Genomic DNA, 19364 nt, shown 5'->3' with positions numbered 1-19364 from the left:
TTCCCACAAGAAATACAGTTATTAACTTTTACTGACATCGGCCTGAGGCAAGAAAAAGTTTCCCCAACGGGGTACTTAGCTTTGTAGAAGACTTCGGTTCTGGATTCGGAATGAAAATCTCAGGAGTCGGCCAACCAGCACTTGCAAACTGCTTTTGCTTCGGGCACTGCGTGGCAAGAAAGACTGAAGAAAATGGCTTCAGCTGCATCTTATATACCCCTGTCGCACTGACGTCAGGGAGGAGGCGACAGCAACCGACACCGGACCAAGACTTTGGAACTCAGGCCGACTGGGGAACCGCCTGATGGCAGGATAACCCAAGTGTAATGACTGCAGCAGTGTAACACGATGAACATCTGATAGTGTGTGTAGCCTGCTTTGAAGTGAAGGTATCTTCTGCAAAACTCCCTGACTGGGATGTGCAGGTATGCTTCTTTTAAATCTAGTGTTGCCAACCAAGCATCTTTGCCTATCATAGGAAGTAATTGGTGAAGAGTCAGCATCTTAAATTTTGGAATCTCCAGAAAGGTGTTTAGAGTAGACAGGTCCAGGATAGGATGCCATGATTTGTCTTTTCTGGGTACCAGGAAAAGTCTTGAGTAGAAACCTTGTCCCTTTTCCTCTTCTGGTACCAGTTGAATAGCCCCCATGCTTAAGAGAGAAAGAACTTGTTTTTGGGCCTCTGCCCAATGATTTGGAGGTAGGTCTAGCCATCCACTTGGTGTTGGCAACATGTGGAAGTGAAATCTGTATCCCTGGGACACTGTATTTAAAACCCATTTGTCCTGGGTAATGCGTTCCAAGTTCTTTGCATGAAGAGCAATCTTTCTCCCAAAGGGGCAGTCAGAAGATAAGTGCTTTGAAATTTTAAAAGGAAGTCATTGAAACAGTTTACCATAGGAGGGAGTCTTGTTATTCCCAGACCTGGAAGTGGAGGCCCCCCCACTGCTTAGTTCTGCGAGTCCCCTGGGACTGAAACCTGGGATTTTTGCTGTGTCTGGGTTTGGCTTGAGAAGACCTGGAAGGGGCTGCAAAGGACCAGTTCTTAGAGGTTCAGTGCCTACTAAATCTAGGAGACTGAACTTGTAAAAAAATCTTTAACAGTTTGCTTAAATTTAGCTTTATCTTTCATCTTTTTAAGAACTTCTTCAGCCTTGTTGCCAAACAGGCGGTCCTGATTTAAAGGAGCATCCAACAATTTAGCTTTAACATGATCAGGCAAAGATTGCTCCTTAAGCCAAGCATGCCTTCTAAGCACAGAACCAGTAACAGCAGCCCTGCAAGAGGCCTCTAAAGAATCAAAACCACATTGCAAAGTATGTTTTCCAATTTGCTCAGCAGAATGCATTAAATCCTGTAAGTCTTTATTTTCCACACAGTCAGGAATCAACATCATTTTCTGTTTAAGCAGTCCAGTAACATGTTGCTGATATTTTAACATATGAAATTGGCAGTTTAAAGCTCTAATGGCCAAGGTTGCTGAAGTGTAAACCTTTTTACCCCATCTATCCAGCACCCTGGAGTCTCTATCAGAAGGGGTAGGATTTTTAGCAGTAGAAGCCTTAATGCCCTTGGGCCCCTGTGAAATAGTCTCTGGATCTGCAATAGGATTTTTAAAAAGGAACTTGTGGGACTCAGGGACCCTGTAGTATCTGTCAGGTTTACTGGGAGCAGGAGGCAGGGAATCAGTGGCCAAACTGGATTCCGAGAAAGCATCATCAACAATGTCTAGTACAGGAGGAATAGCCAAAGGCCTATGTTGAGGTAGGAGAAGGAAATCCCTAAGCCTCTTTTTTGAATCAGAAAATTCCTGGCTTTCCCAGTGAAAAAGCTCCCTTAGAGTATGTAAGGTTTCCCCAACAGAAAAATCCTCAGGAGGGGAAGCATAAGTAGGTAAAGACAAATCCAAGACAAATCCAGGTCATCAGAAGAGTCAGAAAAAACAGAATCCTGATCAGAAGATTCATAAACAAGCTCAGCCCTAAGCCTCTTAGAAGAGGAGGTTGGCTACACCTGATTAGAGTTATTAGATCTTCAGCCATTTTTATCATTTGTTTTTTAGGCATAGGGGCCTGAGCATGTGGCCTGGGCATCAGTTTTTTTAGACATGGATCGAGATTTAGGCCTTAGTAATGAAGGAGGCATTGATTTAATATGCAAGTCTGTAGGCCTGAATACACCCTCAGAAGCCAGTGCCTACTCAGCGGCTCGGGACCCATCCAAGGTTGAGACTTCCGCGGGTTCCATAGTTGAAGTACCTCACAGCATACTGGACTCCGAATGGGTCTCAGTAGAGGCCTGCGAATCAGACGTAGTGAGTATCAGGGGCTGCAAAAGCACCTCACTGAGTACTGGGGAACTGGCGACTGGCTTAGGAGAAGTGTTGTCTGCAGTTTTGGACCTCGGCGGCCTGTCTCTGTCTTTACCTTTGCGTTTTTTCAGAATCCTGGTAGTCGGATGGCTAACCGACGACATTTCTGGATAATTAAACTGAGAACCGAAATATTTAGAGGCAAAAATATACTGACGACAGATAGTGTGCTGATTAAATAAAGCACAAAACCGACAGCAAGGTACGTCGTCATCAGGGCCTAGGCAAGAAATACAGTTGTTGTTGTTGTGTCTTTCGGTTTTTCCCGGTTAGGGGTCACCACAGCGGAACTTCGGTCCGCTAATGAATGGTAGTCGAGTTTTACGTGCCGAGTTACCAGCCCTGATGCACAACCTTCAATGAAGGTACACCCATTCACGCATGTCTCCACGCAGAAGACACTCTACCTGACAATCGAACCGGACAGCGTCTTACTGTGAGGCGACAACACTACCGCAGCACCACCACCACAGTTATGAATGAAAATCTTTATGAGGTATTTGCTTTCCACAAGTAATGCAATTATTAATTTTTACTGACATCGGTAAGGAGCAAGGAAAAGTTTCCCCAATGGGGTACTTAGCTTTTAGTTTAAGACTTCGGTTCTGAAACTCGAAAATGAAAATTTCAGGAGTCGGCCGACCACCACTTGCGAACTGCTTCTGCTTCGGGCACTGCATGGCAAGAAAGACTGATAAAATGGCATCATGTTTTATACCCCTGACGACCTGATGTCATGGAAGAAGGGACAGCAACCGATGCAGGACCCAAGACTTTGTTAATCAGGCCGACTGAGGGCAACCTGCAAGCAGATTACCCAAATGTAATGACTGCACAGTGAAACACGAAGAACATCTGACAATGTGATGCAGACACACAAAACCTTAAGAAATGCCTGAACTCTGGACGAATAGAAATGGGATGATAATAATTTTTTAAGTCCAGTGTTACCAGGAAACTTGAAAGAGGTAAAAGAGGTAACAGGTTATGAAGTGACATTTTGAATTTGGGTACTATCACAAACAGGTTTAGGAAAGAAAGATCCAGAATTGGTCTACAAGCATTTTCTTTCTTTAGCACTAGGAACATCCTTGAATAAAATCCCTTCCCCACTTGGGAAGGAAGAACTGGTTCTATCACTCCTTGAGACAGCATCTGAACAGGAACAGGTCGAAGCAAGAAAGCCTGAACTAGAGGATGAGAAATGAAACCACTGGAAAGGAGGAATTTCCTCCCACTGCCATCTCTAACCTAGAGGACTACTTTTCAGAACCATGTGTTTGAAACAATGTGTTGCCAAAGACAAAGAGAGAGATTCAGACTTTTTGGAAGAAAAGGGGGGCAGGGTGGGAGGGGATCACAACCCCTCTTGAATAGTCATTCAGACTTGGACTGCCCTTGGTTTTGGGATGTCCAAGACTTCTTTTTGGAACCTCCTTGCCATTTATTCTTAAACATCAGTTTACCTGAATTTATTGAGACTGTTTATTCTGTTTTTTTGCTAAAATTGGATAAGATAAAAAAATCCCTGGGGCAATTAGGAAAAGGGAAGGTCTAAAAATATGCCTTGGATCAGTTTACCCCTTTCATTACACTTTTTGATCACCTCTGCAGCAGAGGGGCCAAACACAATCTCTACACAACGGGGAATTAAAAATTTCATTTTCAACATCATCTGGGAGGTTCTGACACTGCGGCCATGCAAACCTCCTCAAAACAGTAATAGTGGCCATAGCCCTGGAAGAAGTACCAACAGATTCATACACACACTGCAAACAATGAGAAGTGACCTGTGCAATAGAAGAAACTAAATTATTTAGAGCACATTAATCCTCACAAGAAGAAACTGCAGATTAAACATCCTCTTATGTAAACAATTTGTCAGAAGAAACTAACACAGGAGCCTAACAATTCAAGATTCTGAAAATCAAAGCTGCAGAAGTACACACTATTTTCCCATACATATCAATAATTTCCCCATTCTTATCAGAAAGAATAGGATTAGAATTAACTAAGCGTTTAGCAGTAGTGGGATCAACTAAAGCTATAGCTACTGGGTCAGGTTTATATATCCTATATGCCTTTTCAGAGGCAGCTGGCTGAGTATCAGAAAAATTGCAAGCAGTAACACACACACACACACACACACACACACACACACACACACACACACACACACATGTTCTCTAAAGTAGACAGAACAGGAGGAATGCGTGTAGGTTCTGGAAAATTCTTCTGCAATTACTGATAGCATTTTCTGAGGGACTGAGAAACCTCAGTGTTTTCCCAGTGAAAACACTAGCACATTCTAACAACAGTCTCAGGGAAGGAGGAATCAGAAACTGAGCTCATATCCGAGTCTAAATTAGAAATCTGACGAAAAAGCATGTACCTGTCTCTGTACCTTCCCGTACAGATTCAGAACACTGAATATCTTCAGGAAAAGAAGAATCCATATTTCTTTTACCAGAAACCACTTTAAAAGAATGATCAATAGCCTGAATTAAATAAACCCTGAGCCAAACCCATAAAACTACTCCCACCCCCACCCACCCAAAAAAAATGTTTTTCAGGAGAAGTGGATACATGTTTGGTTTTCTTTTTCTTTTTAAACAGCAAAAATGGGGCCAACCGTGTTACTAAGGGCAGCAGTTGCTTCCCTAGGGATGGCAGAGCATTATGACACAACAGAGAAACTTTCTCTGTTCCCTCTCCCAGAAAAGACAAAAGTGTCTCTTCCCTTATCACTGAGGGCACCCCTACAGTCACAGAGGATGTGGCTAATCCCTGGTCCAGAGGTATCCGGGGTAAAAGATGAGAGGTCAGAGTTACAACAAATGGCCAAAGCAGAGTCACCCACCTGCAGCTGAGGCAAACTGCTACCCTGCTGTGGTGGCAAAGGCTGTTTGCTTAACTTTTTCTTTTTGTGGCTAGAAGAAGGGGTACAGTCAATGCTCTTGAAAACAGCAAAGATTGACTGTACTCCTGAATTAACTGTGTACAAGGGGACAACTAGTGGGGAAAGGTGTCCACATGGTAATAAAAAAACAAACAAAAAAAACAGATAAACAGAATTTTCTTAATTTCCATCTCTGCAGTCATATTATGTAGGTACAAGCCCCACCCAAGGATTTAACAGCTGGATTCAGAGTGCTCAAAAAAGTTAACTCTACTTCTCTATGCCAGCCACCGACTGCCTGCAATGTCAACTGTTTCCCCAGGGAGCTGTGCTGAAGGGCTACAGTAAGTATTAAATTATATTATAAAACTTAAGTACAAACAAAAAAATTGCTAGCATGGCTTCTAGTGTTTGCCCTCATGACGAATCAAAAAGGGAGCACCATGCTATTCTTGTTTGATGTTTTACCTTTAAAACATTTTGAGAGTGTTCTAAGCTTTATGCTGTTGCTGGAACATTTGATTACAAGAGGGACTGTAAAGTAATTTTCTGCTGCTGTGTTACAGCTGAAAATATTCTGCAAGAAAGATGTGTATAGGATGCATCCATGTTTGTCCTGTAAAATTTGTGCTTGACTACCTGGTGAGTTGTTAAAGATGTCTGAACCCCCTTCTCCCATCTAGAATAGGAAAATAAGATTTAAACAGTCAGAAAGGAGCTTCCACTGTGTCTGAAAGTGGTAAGGTGGAGAACACTACCCTTTATTAATTCTTCTGTGTCTCAGTATGTTCAGACTGCTACTGGCTTTGTTTTGTTAGACAATGGAACTGTTATCCCAATGCTGTTCAAATAATGGTTTGAGGCCCAAATATACATATTTTTTGTGATCTATCCTTTCAAAATTGTACTGAAAAAAAATTTTTAATAATATTAATTACTCTGGCAGAATCTTAATTTAAGCCTGGTCATAATACTGCCAGTGGAAAGAAGAGTGATGATGTAATCCCACTAAGACCCATTGTTTTGGCAATTTTTTTACGGATTTAGCATCTGGACATTACACACGGAAATTGTACAGCTGTCTGAAGACAGAGAGAGAGAGAGAGAGAGAGATACTCTGTAAATATTCTCTCTCTCTCTCTCTCGACATCTCAGCTATTGAAAAAATTGTCTGTCACCAACAAATTTGATTAAAAATCTTTCAACAGTGTTTAGCTAACAATTACAGCCATGGTTCAAACAAACCACATCAGTTTGTACAAAGCTGATTTGGCAACTGTTAAGTCTTGGAGAAAATAGTCTGCTTGAAACTAATGTTTCTCAGTACAAGTAAGCAAAGATGTTTGTTCTACAGGGCAAGGAAATTAACTCCATTTTAAATTGTTAAATTCTTTGTTATTTGTGGTTGTGTATCAAGCTGACATGATCTATCAGTTACACCTATACTGAAGGACAAGACCGTGGGCGATGAAGGCAAAAAGTGCTTAGTGTTTTAAACACTTCAAGTAAACTCTTCTCATATATACAAATATACCTATCATGTGATAATGTACAATTAACTCTGCAGTATCTGACACTATGTTTAGGGAAAACACCATATCTACAAGGCAGGTGTATTCTGAGAAAGAGTCCACAAAGCTTAGAACTTTCTGATGGTGCCTCCTTTTTCTTTCAGGGAAGACCTTGATTTCACTGCCACAGTATAGAAGTTAAGACTAAGGAGGCCGTGTTCCCTGGCTTCTTCACAAAGGTTTGCCTCAGAGGTTTGTGCAAAAAGGGTTCCCGTTTGTGAAAACGTCTGCTCATTACTATCCCTTTAAAGATCAGTCTTCCAGAATCAGGCTTTATGACAGGAGTAATTCCACAACAGGAAGTAAATGGAAAAGTTCTCAGGTTCAGCGGTTTCCTAATTCCAGAGCCTCCACCTTGGCTACAGATAACATCAATAAATTAAAACTTACTCATCTCAATGCTCATAAAAATTAAATGTTAATTTAAAATTAACATTTAAAAATATTTTCATCAGTTTAAAAAAAAATTGTTTCACTGTTAAATGTTATCCTTCTCTTTAACAAAATTACTAAAATGACTATTCACATCACCAGCATCAGTTCTTAACTTCACTCTGCAATCCATGTACAGCATGATATTGCCAGCATCCCCTCATCTTACCTCATATATAACCTAATGCAGAACTTGAAATATGATTATTTGAATAAGAAATTTATTTACTGCACATTTAGCACTTTCATCTACACCACAGAACTGCACTTCATCAGAATAACACCAAGAGCAGACTCATACTAGTTGATGCTCAGGATATCAAAGTTAACATAGAATTTAAAGCAGAAAAGTTTAATAAAAACAGAGACAAATAATTTTAGCAAATTTATTTTTTTTTACCAAAGAAGTAATAGCCACAAACTGCATGATGTGATGTAATTATGCTCCAATACTGTGAAAAGTATGGGCTTTTTAAGTACTTTTCTAATGAAGTTTGTGTATTTTTAGTCTTGACTACTGTTTTACATGTATTTCAAAGGAAATCGGTATTGTTGTAAGTTATCAAAAAGAAGTGTACAAATCTGCAGTCTGTAAAACAGAGTTAAGCCAGAGTCAATCCAGTGATCTTGTTTGGATCTCAGAGGCCATTAAAAGCTGAGCTGAATGGCACTGATCTGAGCCCAATCACATGTATGTAAGAGCATACGCACACACACACACACTCACACACTCACACACACTCACACACTCACACACTCACACACTCACACACTCACACACTCACACACTCACACACTCACACACTCACACACTCACACACTCACACACTCACACACTTCGTTCCTGAAAAGCCAGCTTGATGGTCAATTATTTCCAAACAAAACCCACTTGTCTCTGCCCTCTGCATATGCTTCTCTTATCAGATTAATGTCTTTCAGTTTTACACAATGTCTACAGTAATGTATTGCAGCCTGCTGCTTACAAACATGTACACTGCTCCATCCTCCCCCTCGACATGCCATATGTCAATGACAATTCAAAGTTAGAAAAAATGCGCTGTGGCCAAAGATAGCCAACTTCTATGCACCATGACAGCTTGTAAAGAAAGTGAAAGTCTGACCAAAGTAATGCATTTCAACTTACTATTTTCATATAAATATAGACTTCCCTCACCCACAGCAAGCCATATCACTGGTCACATTACTGTCTTTATTATTCACATCACATCACCCCCCCCTTCTCCCACCACCATAATCAAAGAGATAATAGCGGCAGTAATTTATTTTCACTTGCTACTGTCATTCACAGCCATAATCACACCACAATCCATTTATTGTAACAATTAGTTAAAAAATGAATGGATTGGTTTTGTGATTACATCTCAACCTTCCATCTCCAAAATGTAGAAAATGGATAAAATGTGATATACCTACTAATAATTTCAGCTGGGAAGTTGTAAAACAGAGTTCATCCCTGACTGTATTCAAACAAATCCTTGACAAGTGGATGGGACCTCACAATTTAACCCCAATCTGGCACCCCATGTCCCTTATACACAGCAGTCATTAATAGGAAACGTATTACCCTAACACCCACCTACAAATCCTTAGCTACCTGCCTACTAACATGCCCCCCATATGACACTTGGGACCCAAATGGTTTGGGGTGTGAGGGCCCTAGTTGTTGTTGCCTGGTAACAAACTATGAACACGTTTAAAATGCAATACTTCATACTTTCAAAAAAAATATTTTCATGAATCAATATGATTCAATGTTACTTGTCATGGATTTCTGTAAAAAGAAAATCTTAACAATGAATGTGCAACATACTTTTTCAATGTGGAATAGCAGTGCATAGAAAATAGAATTTTTAAGGCTCAAAATGAAGTGGAGAGGTATGCTTCTGTGGATAGTGTGCACTATTACTGTTGCCCACGGGCATCTCTGATGTCCTGATTTTTTTAAAATCTATACATATATAAAATTAACTGTAAGAGAAAAATTATTCTTGAAGAGCAAGAGAACAGCTTTAGGGAGAACTAAGCTCAGTTGCACTGGAAAAATACTTCTTGGCCTTACTTCACATTCATTTATTTGCTGATTACCCGCTTTATCCTAATAGATGCCATATTGCAAACATGGCTACGATAAAAGTATGTAAATGCAGAATGAAAAAAAAAATTTTCTTCTTTTCTCAAGCAACTGCCTATAGCCCCCACTAAAGTCTTAGCCAATCACATTCAGTGTCTGATGTAATTAGATCTAACAGAGTCTGCTCACAGCCAAATGGTCCAGACTGAAATAATATGGACTGGCTTGTTCCTAGCCTGCAGATTTGCTGGATCACAAGCCCAATATTAAGCATATGCTGATTTGGCTTGGTCAATACTGCTATTTACTGAACAGTTTTCTAGTTTCCAAAGATTTTTATGAATGTGGCTGTCTTATAGTTTTTAGTGCTATTCTGGGGTAATTTTCTATCTTTTTTAGTCTTTTAGTTAGTTTAATGATAACATTACAACACTGCATTGTGGACTAGGGTAGTATGTGTGGACTAGGGTAGTATTTGTCATACCAGAGTATATACATTCGTCATTTAATTTGATTTTAAGATTTTAATTGGATTTTTTTAGAACTGCCTCCAATGCTATTTTTTTTAATTGTCTGGTTGTAATTCTTTTCTGTTTCCTCTATCTTTTCCATTTATTATTAATTATGTTACATTTCATTTGGGCGGGGTTAGATTTATAGTGGCTGTGCTGCTTTTTGGGAACATCTGCATATTTGTATGCATTCTGTGATTTTTTTTTTAAACAATACCTGTGAATGCAGCTGAGCTTCTGTAGCATGTTTTAATGCTTTACGTAGTTCTAGCTCATTATACTGTTGTTTTGTGGTGTGGGTTTTTAATGCTTTACGTAGTTCTAGCTCATTATACTGTTGTTTTGTGGTGTGGGTTTTTAATGCTTTACGTAGTTCTAGCTCATTATACTGTTGTTTTGTGGTGTGGGTTTTTAATGCTTTACGTAGTTCTAGCTCATTATACTGTTGTTTTGTGGTGTGGGTTTTTAATGCTTTACGTAGTTCTAGCTCATTATACTCTTGTTTTGTGGTGTGGGTTTTTAATGCTTTACGTAGTTCTAGCTCATTATACTGTTGTTTTGTGGTGTGGGTTTTTAATGCTTTACGTAGTTCTAGCTCATTATACTCTTGTTTTGTGGTGTGGGTTTTTAATGCTTTACGTAGTTCTAGCTCATTATACTGTTGTTTTGTGGTGTGGGTTTTTAATGCTTTACTTAGTTCTAGCTCATTATACTGTTGTTTTGTGGTGTGGGTTTTTAATGCTTTACGTAGTTCTAGCTCATTATACTGTTGTTTTGTGGTGTGGGTTTTTAATGCTTTACGTAGTTCTAGCTCATTATACTGTTGTTTTGTGGTGTGGGTTTTTAATGCTTTACGTAGTTCTAGCTCATTATACTGTTGTTTTGTGGTGTGGGTTTTTTACCGTCCTTATCCTTTTTGTTTATGTCCGAGCTGATTTAACTCTATTATTGTTCCATGACTTGAGGATATGGCTTGTGTGCCTTTGGTTTCCTTTTCCTTTTATTTTTTTGCCATTTTCAATGTAGATTTGGTTCTAGGGGTCTAGTTTGAAGTCATCCTAGTTACTGTGTGTGTGTATCTAAATATATGGACTTACTTACTTTTATAGAATGACACTAATATCAACAGGAATATTGTCTACACCAAATGATCGAAATTATGGATGCCAACATGCTACTAAGCACGCATCAAGCATAGATCTCAGTGCATGCAAAAAAACCTTAAATCAAAAGAAAATGTATATTTTTTTGTAGGGGGAAACCCCCTGCTAATTATATATTCTAACTCCAAAATCGCATAACTCTCAGAGAATGGGCAAATTCCCCATCCCCAATGTGTGTGTGTGTATATATTATATATATATATATATATATATATATATATATATATATATATATATATATATATACACATACATACATACATACATACATCATACATACAGACACACAGACACACACACAGACACGTGTGCATGCATGTGAATAAAGACTATGGAGTTTTATTTTTTCATTCAGCATAACTGTGGTAGACTTCGAGTGAACTTAAGAGTGAATGATGATGTGGGTAGAGTACTGATAATTACTTTAATAACGTGGGTATGATTGTGTATGTATTTATACAAAGCAACTCAGGGATGAACTGTGTGACAAACAAAATAACAGTAACTTCAAAAGACAAATAAAAGATGCCCATCACAACTGTAGAAAAGAAAAAAAATTCAAAAATATTCCAGTAACAAATGAAAAGCCTGCAGATTTTTGACTCATCCTTCATTAATATAAAAAGGTTAATATACTTTGGCCATTAGTCATACCTCAGACCACTCCGGATTTCTCTGGTGTAGTATTTACAGCCAGTGTGGATCGGGGGGGGCCTTTATCTCTTTGGTGGCTATTTTTGAGTTCCATTTTGGCAAAGCAGCCACAATTTGTTGGTCTTGGAGGAGGTAAAGGGACTTTTTTGTCAAAATGTTACTTAGGGAAGCTGCTCTTGCCATTAATAACAATGTTGGAGGGTTGGGAGGGTGGCCTAATGGTTAAGGTGTTTGCCTTACAAACACAAGGTGCAGGGTTTGAGTCTCACAGGGGATAATTGGCTAGGCTTAAAATGGCTCGTAAGGGCAGTTAGCTTAGTACTAACCCATGAACCCATGAACCATGAACTCAAAATGCCCCATTCTGCTAAATGTGCACTTAATGTTGTTTAATTTTGGCTAACCGCTACTTAAAAGTAGGTATAACATTTGAAGGAGTGAGTATCGCAATATTGCAAATGCATGCACGCACACAAACGCACATGCACACACACAAATTAGTCCAAAAAACACAACCCAGAAACAAGGCAAAAGATGAATCCAAAGCAAGTATAGCAAAGTTGAATCCCTACAAATTAGAGCTGTGACAGATTAATAAAAAAAAAAAAAAAAAAAAGACGCATTCTCACAAGTGACCTAGGAAATCACAAACCAGCCAGTTTGAACTTGATACAGTGGGGTAAGAAGTAATGAAGAAAATACTCCGTGTACACCCCTCAGTTACATAGAATATGCAACGATTAATTAGTACAGGTTCATTAACAAACGAGCCTGCAGTTCTATGGCAGAGTTACTCCAGAATGGGAGAGGGATAGTTGCACTGATGTGATACTTCTTACCTTCACCAAGTCCTTGGAACAGGTGGTAGGGAGTAGGACCACTTACTGAACAAGCTCCAAGGGGTGGAGAATGTAGAGCCTAGCAGTGATATGTACTCAGGTATACGTCAGAGGGTTTGCATAGCATCCTGCACTCTCTACAATGGTTACACTGACACAACAACGGGCATTAAAAACTAAGACAGTCTGTCTATGGATGGCAGCAAAACACCTGGAGGTTTGTGAACGAGGGTCAAATCTAAGAGACTCTGACAAGACTGACCAAGTAAGTAGGGAGCTGGCAGCTAAAGTCTAATGCAAATAACTATAAGGTGGTGCACTCCACATATAACAATTTATGGAAAGAGTACAAAATGTTGAAGGTATCTCTAAGGGTACCTGACTACTAAATGAATAAGTATCGCATGAAAGGTCAGTATTTGTGGCAAACAGACTATCTGAATTTGTCCTTCAGGTAACAGATTTTGGAGATGGGAGATCATACAACTCTATAGAATCCTCTTGAAGGCAATGTTGGTGTAATGCATGCATGTTGTTTTGGGGATGAACAGAGATCAGTACATGGTATTACTAGAGAAGGTAAACAATAAAAGCAAAGGTGTTCAAGGGAAATGGAGGGAAGAAGTTATTTAGAAATACTCGGAGAGTTTGGTTGCATTCACTGGAATGGGACATACCTGACTAATTAAGATCAGCACAAGACAGAGTGTAAAGAAATAAAGGTCAAGAGGAAAGGCCACCAGCTATCAAAACCACCAATTCTGGCCTGATTTAAAGCATTACTTTATGAAAAGAGTGGAATGGGCTGTAAGATGGCTGGGGGAATCAAACAAACTCTTTCAAAATGATATGAGGCACTTAGTAAAAGGCAAGTGAGTTAACACAAAGATAAGGGATGCAAAATATGAACACTGAGCAGATGGTGTCCTGCCACGGTCTGCATTGTGATGTGATACTACCAGAATGACACTACTACAACAACTGCAAACAAACTCACTTTCTCATCTTTCATTCAAATACCATAATTAAAATGTTTGTACAACCAGCTTCAGAAGATTTAAGGCATGACTAACACAATGTTTCTCTAGTTATTGTTCAAATTACTAACTTCTGGTACAGGTCACAAGCATTCACAGCACAGCAAAGAGTTAATGACAAACTTTCATAAAAATTTATCCTGTTTCACCCAGCTATCTGACCCACTTATTGAGGTTAAACAGTTCAAGTCTGAGAATAAATAAAATAAAGAACAAAAATTTGCTAATTTAAAATATTCTGTACGTCTGTGTTTCATTGTCATCTGTACATGACTTGCAAGACTGCCAATGTCCTGCTCCTTCACCACAGTTTATAACCAACCCACAAAGGTGGGTATTCATTGCAGCTCGTAGCTACCATACATTGCAACTTGCAGCTGCCATACATTGCTATGTCCTGAACCATAACCATGGCCTGTGAGTAACCTGGAATACTGGCTTTGCCTTGAACCTTCCCTGTCAGCCATAACTAAAGTGAAAGGCAGACTGTATCTTGCACCTTTACTGTGACCTACATCATGAGCATCATTGCCAATATGCTGAAGAGCTGATATGGGTAACAGCAAGCACAGCTGGACTGCTTTAATAAAACACTACATTCAAAGTGCTCTAGCAGCATTGCCAAAGTGAGTAAGTATGAACTGCCAGCTAACCACACAAAACTCAACACACATGGTGGTGCAGACAGTTGAATACAACGAATGCTCCACATCTAATTAGTGCTGATTAGAAATGTAAAATCTATACAGACACACCAAATGTGTACACAGCAGATGGTGTTAACTCATCACACGCACTGATGAAATTTTACCTCCTTACATAATCAGTCTCAGTCATCCTAGACCTGCAGCATCCTATGGTATAAGTTTCAAGTGATTTGAATGACAAAATATGGTTGATAAAATAATGAACCATCACATGCACCTTCTGAAGGTACAGTATAATTTTATCAGGCAGGTGAAGCCTGGCTCATGCAGTTATTCAGACATTGCAGTACTGAATGGGTAACTGCTTAGGAAAGGCATGACTCCACTTCTGGACCTCCTACGAAGGTTGGTTACTTTTAAAGCACTCAAATTCTCTAGGGCAGAAGAGCATTTACAAGGCAGATGTACAGGCTTCTATTCTTTTGTGACTGGGTTAAGAAACTGATGGATCACCATTTTGAAAACACCAATCTGACAGATGCAAATATCAAAAGCAGATGTTAAAAACAACAAAAGAATACATACCGATTGCTGGAAAGCAGGAATTGCCATGTAAAGACTGAAGTCTCTGCCCAAATTATTATTTATTTTCCAGGAAATAAATTATTGCTCTGTTCAGCTAAAACATCACTACTTTTGAGTACTGAAAAAATGACTGCACTGTACCCTTGTGAATCAGAACAAATTGTGGTGATGTTAGTTTGGTAAAACATGCAAACATATTCCCCATAGCTGCTTCAATAACAGACTAATCGTATTGGTTTTCAATTCATAAAGACTCACCTGGGCCTCATCCATTTGTGGGATTGCTGCACCAGCTAGGCCATTTTGTGGTACCTCTGGTTCCTCACGAATTTCTGAATCAAACTGTAAATCAGGATCATTCTCTTCTCGATCCTCACGAATAACAGAGTCATACTGCTCCAAAGGTTCAATCACTCCAGATGCCATCCCTAGTTAATCAAAACATGTTAATTTACTTTCAAGTTCATTCCTTCACAGCATATCAGCAATTAAGTTTCTAACGCTGTTCATTCATAATTTCAGTATCTTAATATACATCAGGGCTACAGTAGGCATTACCTTGCAGTTCCCTACAAACAAAGACAAAACGCAGCATTCCCCCAAAAGAACCTCATGCAGACTATGACGATGGCACATATGGTTACGAACTGATTTCCCACTTTCACAGTATTCCAAATAAGCCTCAAAATAAGTTAAAAAATCCAATTTTCCATTATCCCTTCTCTGACTCCTTTTTCATTCCTTCCCAAAAATTTCTATGGACTTTATAAATACAATGACACACTAGTTAACTGTGCCAGGACATTTACAAATTCACCGAACGTATGCTAGCAGCTGTAATAGCATAACTATAGGGCAAGGAAGAGTTTTCTATTGTTCTTGGCCTATCTTTTAAATTTAATTTAAATATGATCTTCTTTGTCTCTGTACCTACCATTCCTTCAAGTGACAAAACTGCAGGGGAACGCACCCCATCCTATTATTCCAATAATCATCTTGAATCAAAAATGTGAAAAAAAAAAAAAAATAAATAAATAATCATTGCTATCCCCTTGGCATGCCCCTCCCAAAAATTCTCTCTAATGTACCAAACAAATCCAGTATCTGTCGTGTCCAAGTCAAATTATAGGAGCAATACTTTACATGACAAGATAGCCAAGATATGAAGCAGGTTTGGGGATCCAATTAAAACCAATGGATAATCAAACTGTGTTCTCTCATATGCTAATACAGCTTTTGCCGAGAGGAAGATTTAACAAATTAGACAGAGTTACCATAATCAGTAAAAATCACATAAAGAGAAAGATCCTAACAACATACACTGTAGGAAGTCTGCCTTCCTCAAGAATGAAAACAAATATATATGAATTAAAGGTGCACTGTATAATTATGTTATAATTAATCTCGTCTTACAAACTTTATACTTTACCTATTCCATTTTAACCCTGACCTGTACACTGACTACCAACATATCAGTGGCACTGTCAGTTTCTTTTCTCTACATTTTACTTGCACTATAACAATGTTATAAAGATGTTCTAGTCATCATTCTTACTGTAAATGTCCTACTCTGCCAGCACAGATATAGAGGACTACGACTGAATGTCCAATCATAACCAACGTATTATGTGTTCAAGATATGGATGCCAACAAGTTCACCTTGAGAGCAACGGTTGTGAGCTAAATCTTGGCATCCACGATGAGTACACATAACAGAGATTATGACTGGAGATCTAGTCTTAATTCTTTTAGTGCATGCATGTAGCTTTATCTCTTCATGTATTACCAGTTACAAGAAAAAAAGTGTACAAGTGTGATGTGTTTTTTTGGCTTCCAAAGCCCTTAGAAGTTGGTAAAACATTTTAGTGCCATCAGAGCAGGCAGAATCAAAGTATCCTTCTAAAAAACAAACAATATGCTTTAAAAATTGTTACAAACAAAAAGTGCAGCAGAACATGTTTAAGTGTGGCAAAGTGAAGTAACAACTTTTAAAGCTGCTTTACCTACTACTGCTGGTCATTCCAGCTCTCACTGTCTGCTGCCAATCCCCAGTGTGAGACCTAATTTTAACAACACTTAGGAATGCTTAACAAAAGCTTTTTAAGCACCTATATGATACCAGGTGCTTAAAAAGCTTTTGTTAAGCATTCCTAACAGGTTTGTCTTTTTACAGTTTTTGGAGTGTAATTGTAACAGTCCATGCACTACAAATAATTTAAGAATACATTTTTATTATTAATTTTAATGATTGTAGCAGCAGTTGAAGGGCCCTTTAGTTTTAGTCATCCACAAAGTTCCCAACATATGTCAAATTTATATTTGTATTTATTTATTTGTATTTCATAACTAAAGGCCTAGATATATGGAATATATATGTAGGTCCATCAGCTGAATAACATTGTGCTATACACTAGAACTATACAAGCTATTTCATAAACATTGAGGCACATTTAAAAGAAGCATGCGTTTTACATATATTTAACAAGGACAATGTTAAAGGCCTCATGCCCAGTCAGCAGCAGTTCCAGTTTAAAATGAATAAATTCTGCAACTAATCCTTCTTGTACTTCTGTGATTGGTGACTTTCATCACTAAACATAACAGTGCCAGTGGAAAAGAGATACAGCAATCACCTTGTAGGAGAGACCTGACAAGCTTTGACTACTTTGGATTTTTTTAACAGGTGAGAATCTTACACTACTTTTTGTATTTTGCTCTTGTTTAATTTAAATGTGTTTTACAGAAACGTGTTTTCGTCATATTGCTAGCACTCGCTCTATACCAGAGTACTGCAACTATCACTTGCTCAGACCAGACAGCAGTGCAGTAATGGTCATATTTATCTGCTCTCCCATCACCTCTCATCAAATCGCTCACAACAGTGATTTCAAACTCCTGCACATCTTCCATCCATCCAAAGCTGTGGAGTCGCATCTGACTCCAGCAAAGGCTCCATGAACACCCCACACCATCCACAGTTTGCTTGGCAATTAGAGAACAGCAGTAGACTGCCAGGTCTTTCATAATCTGATGCACAAACACACACACACACACAAAACACACACACACAACCCCCCCCCCCCCATGGACAGTTTTAGAGCAGCTAATCCACCTGCCACGTTTGGAATGTTGCAAGAAACTGGAGTACCCAGAGAAAATCCATGTTAAGATAGATGGGACATGCAGAATCTGCACAGAAGGCACTGTAGATGAGAACCACTGTGCTGCCCCTGCACATATTACACAGATCTTACTCTCATTAAATAAAGCTCATTACCACATCATTGACAAATATAGATCCCTCTCAATGTCTCTTGATGACCCATGGAAACTACATCAATAAGTTAAAGTCTACACCTGTTCCCAATATGCTAATACTATGTAAATTTAACTACCCACCCATTACCTAGAAATCTTACACAAAAAAACAATAAATATATCCATCACTTGTTCAGTTTTAGCAGTACCAGTTCTCTAGATCAATAAGTCTAAACTCCCACCAAAGATGACAACACACTTGACCTCATCCGTATAAATGCTGCGTCTGCCTTCACCCCTACTAGTGTCATTACCTCTGATATAATCCATCAGACTGTCATCTTCTCCCTCAAAACAAGCATTATTTTGCCAAATAACTTTACTCTAAGCAGAGCTTACTCCAAAACTGACCTAACATCCTTGTCAGCCAGTAAAATTCAAAAGGTCCCCCCCAACTGAACTTCCCAATAGAGAAGAGAGCTCAGTGTCCACCTGGCACAAGTATAATGAGATAAGAGATTCACAAATAAGCCCTCATGATGGAACAACAATACAACAAGACAGAAAAACCTACTCACTTCATATAAAAGATCCGCCACTTTACACCACAAGAAGGTACTTATGCTGGCCAGTAAAAGATGCAAGCATGCTATCAGGAAGACTAGGACAGGATAGGAACTAAAACAAATCAACTCTAAGGATAACCATACTATACAAAAAGTAACACTCAGTACTACACCATCTCCAACTGAACTGCACTATCTATTCTGATCCCAAAGCCATAGCCAACATCTTAGTTGGCAAATTCATTCCCACCTTCATTCCTTTAACTCACCCCCATATTCCCACCCTTGGATCACTACCCACCCACAATCACTATGGTCCTAGAATCAAAGTCTCAAATCAAACACAATACCTCATTTGGTACAAAGTACAGCATTACTGAAGCCCTTGACCTTCAAATTAAAATAATCAAGAGCTCCTGGAGAGATGTGTTACTCATCCACAGAATACCCTCCGTATGCAGCAAGCTTCCCTTGCATGTCAAACAATGCAACAAATTAGTCTCCTTCGAATTCTGCACCGTCACACATTTACTCCCAAGGTAAGCATTGTGGCCCTCATTAAGCAGGCGAAAATCCATCCACTAAACTCTCTGGCTTGCATGGCAGATATCTATCTGATCACCCTGACTGCCTACCTAATAAGAACCTACAAACATATTAATCTATCAAGCTAGATTCTGCATGTTTTGTGCAGATGCTTCTTTCAAAAACTCAGTCTGCTTTTTAGTTTATTCACAT

General features: G+C 39.0%; 1 protein-coding gene across 1 annotated transcript in view; it reads right to left on the bottom strand.

The window, feature by feature from the left end:
• UNC93B1 (unc-93 homolog B1, TLR signaling regulator) overlaps positions 1-19364 on the bottom strand; it is a 374232-nt gene that overhangs the window by 298388 nt on the left and 56480 nt on the right. Inside the window, exon 2 of the mRNA XM_044084084.1 lies at positions 15061-15230. Within this exon, the coding sequence (XP_043940019.1) occupies positions 15061-15228 (168 nt within the window). The 5' untranslated portion in view covers positions 15229-15230. The remainder of the gene's footprint in view (positions 1-15060; positions 15231-19364) is intronic.

The sequence above is a fragment of the Protopterus annectens genome, chromosome 9.part0 (genome assembly GCF_019279795.1).
Source record: "Protopterus annectens isolate FY-2018-M chromosome 9.part0, PAN1.0, whole genome shotgun sequence".
NCBI lineage: Eukaryota > Metazoa > Chordata > Ceratodontiformes > Protopteridae > Protopterus > Protopterus annectens.
Note: the sequence above shows the minus strand (reverse complement) of the source record. Positions and strands in the feature narration are given on the sequence as shown.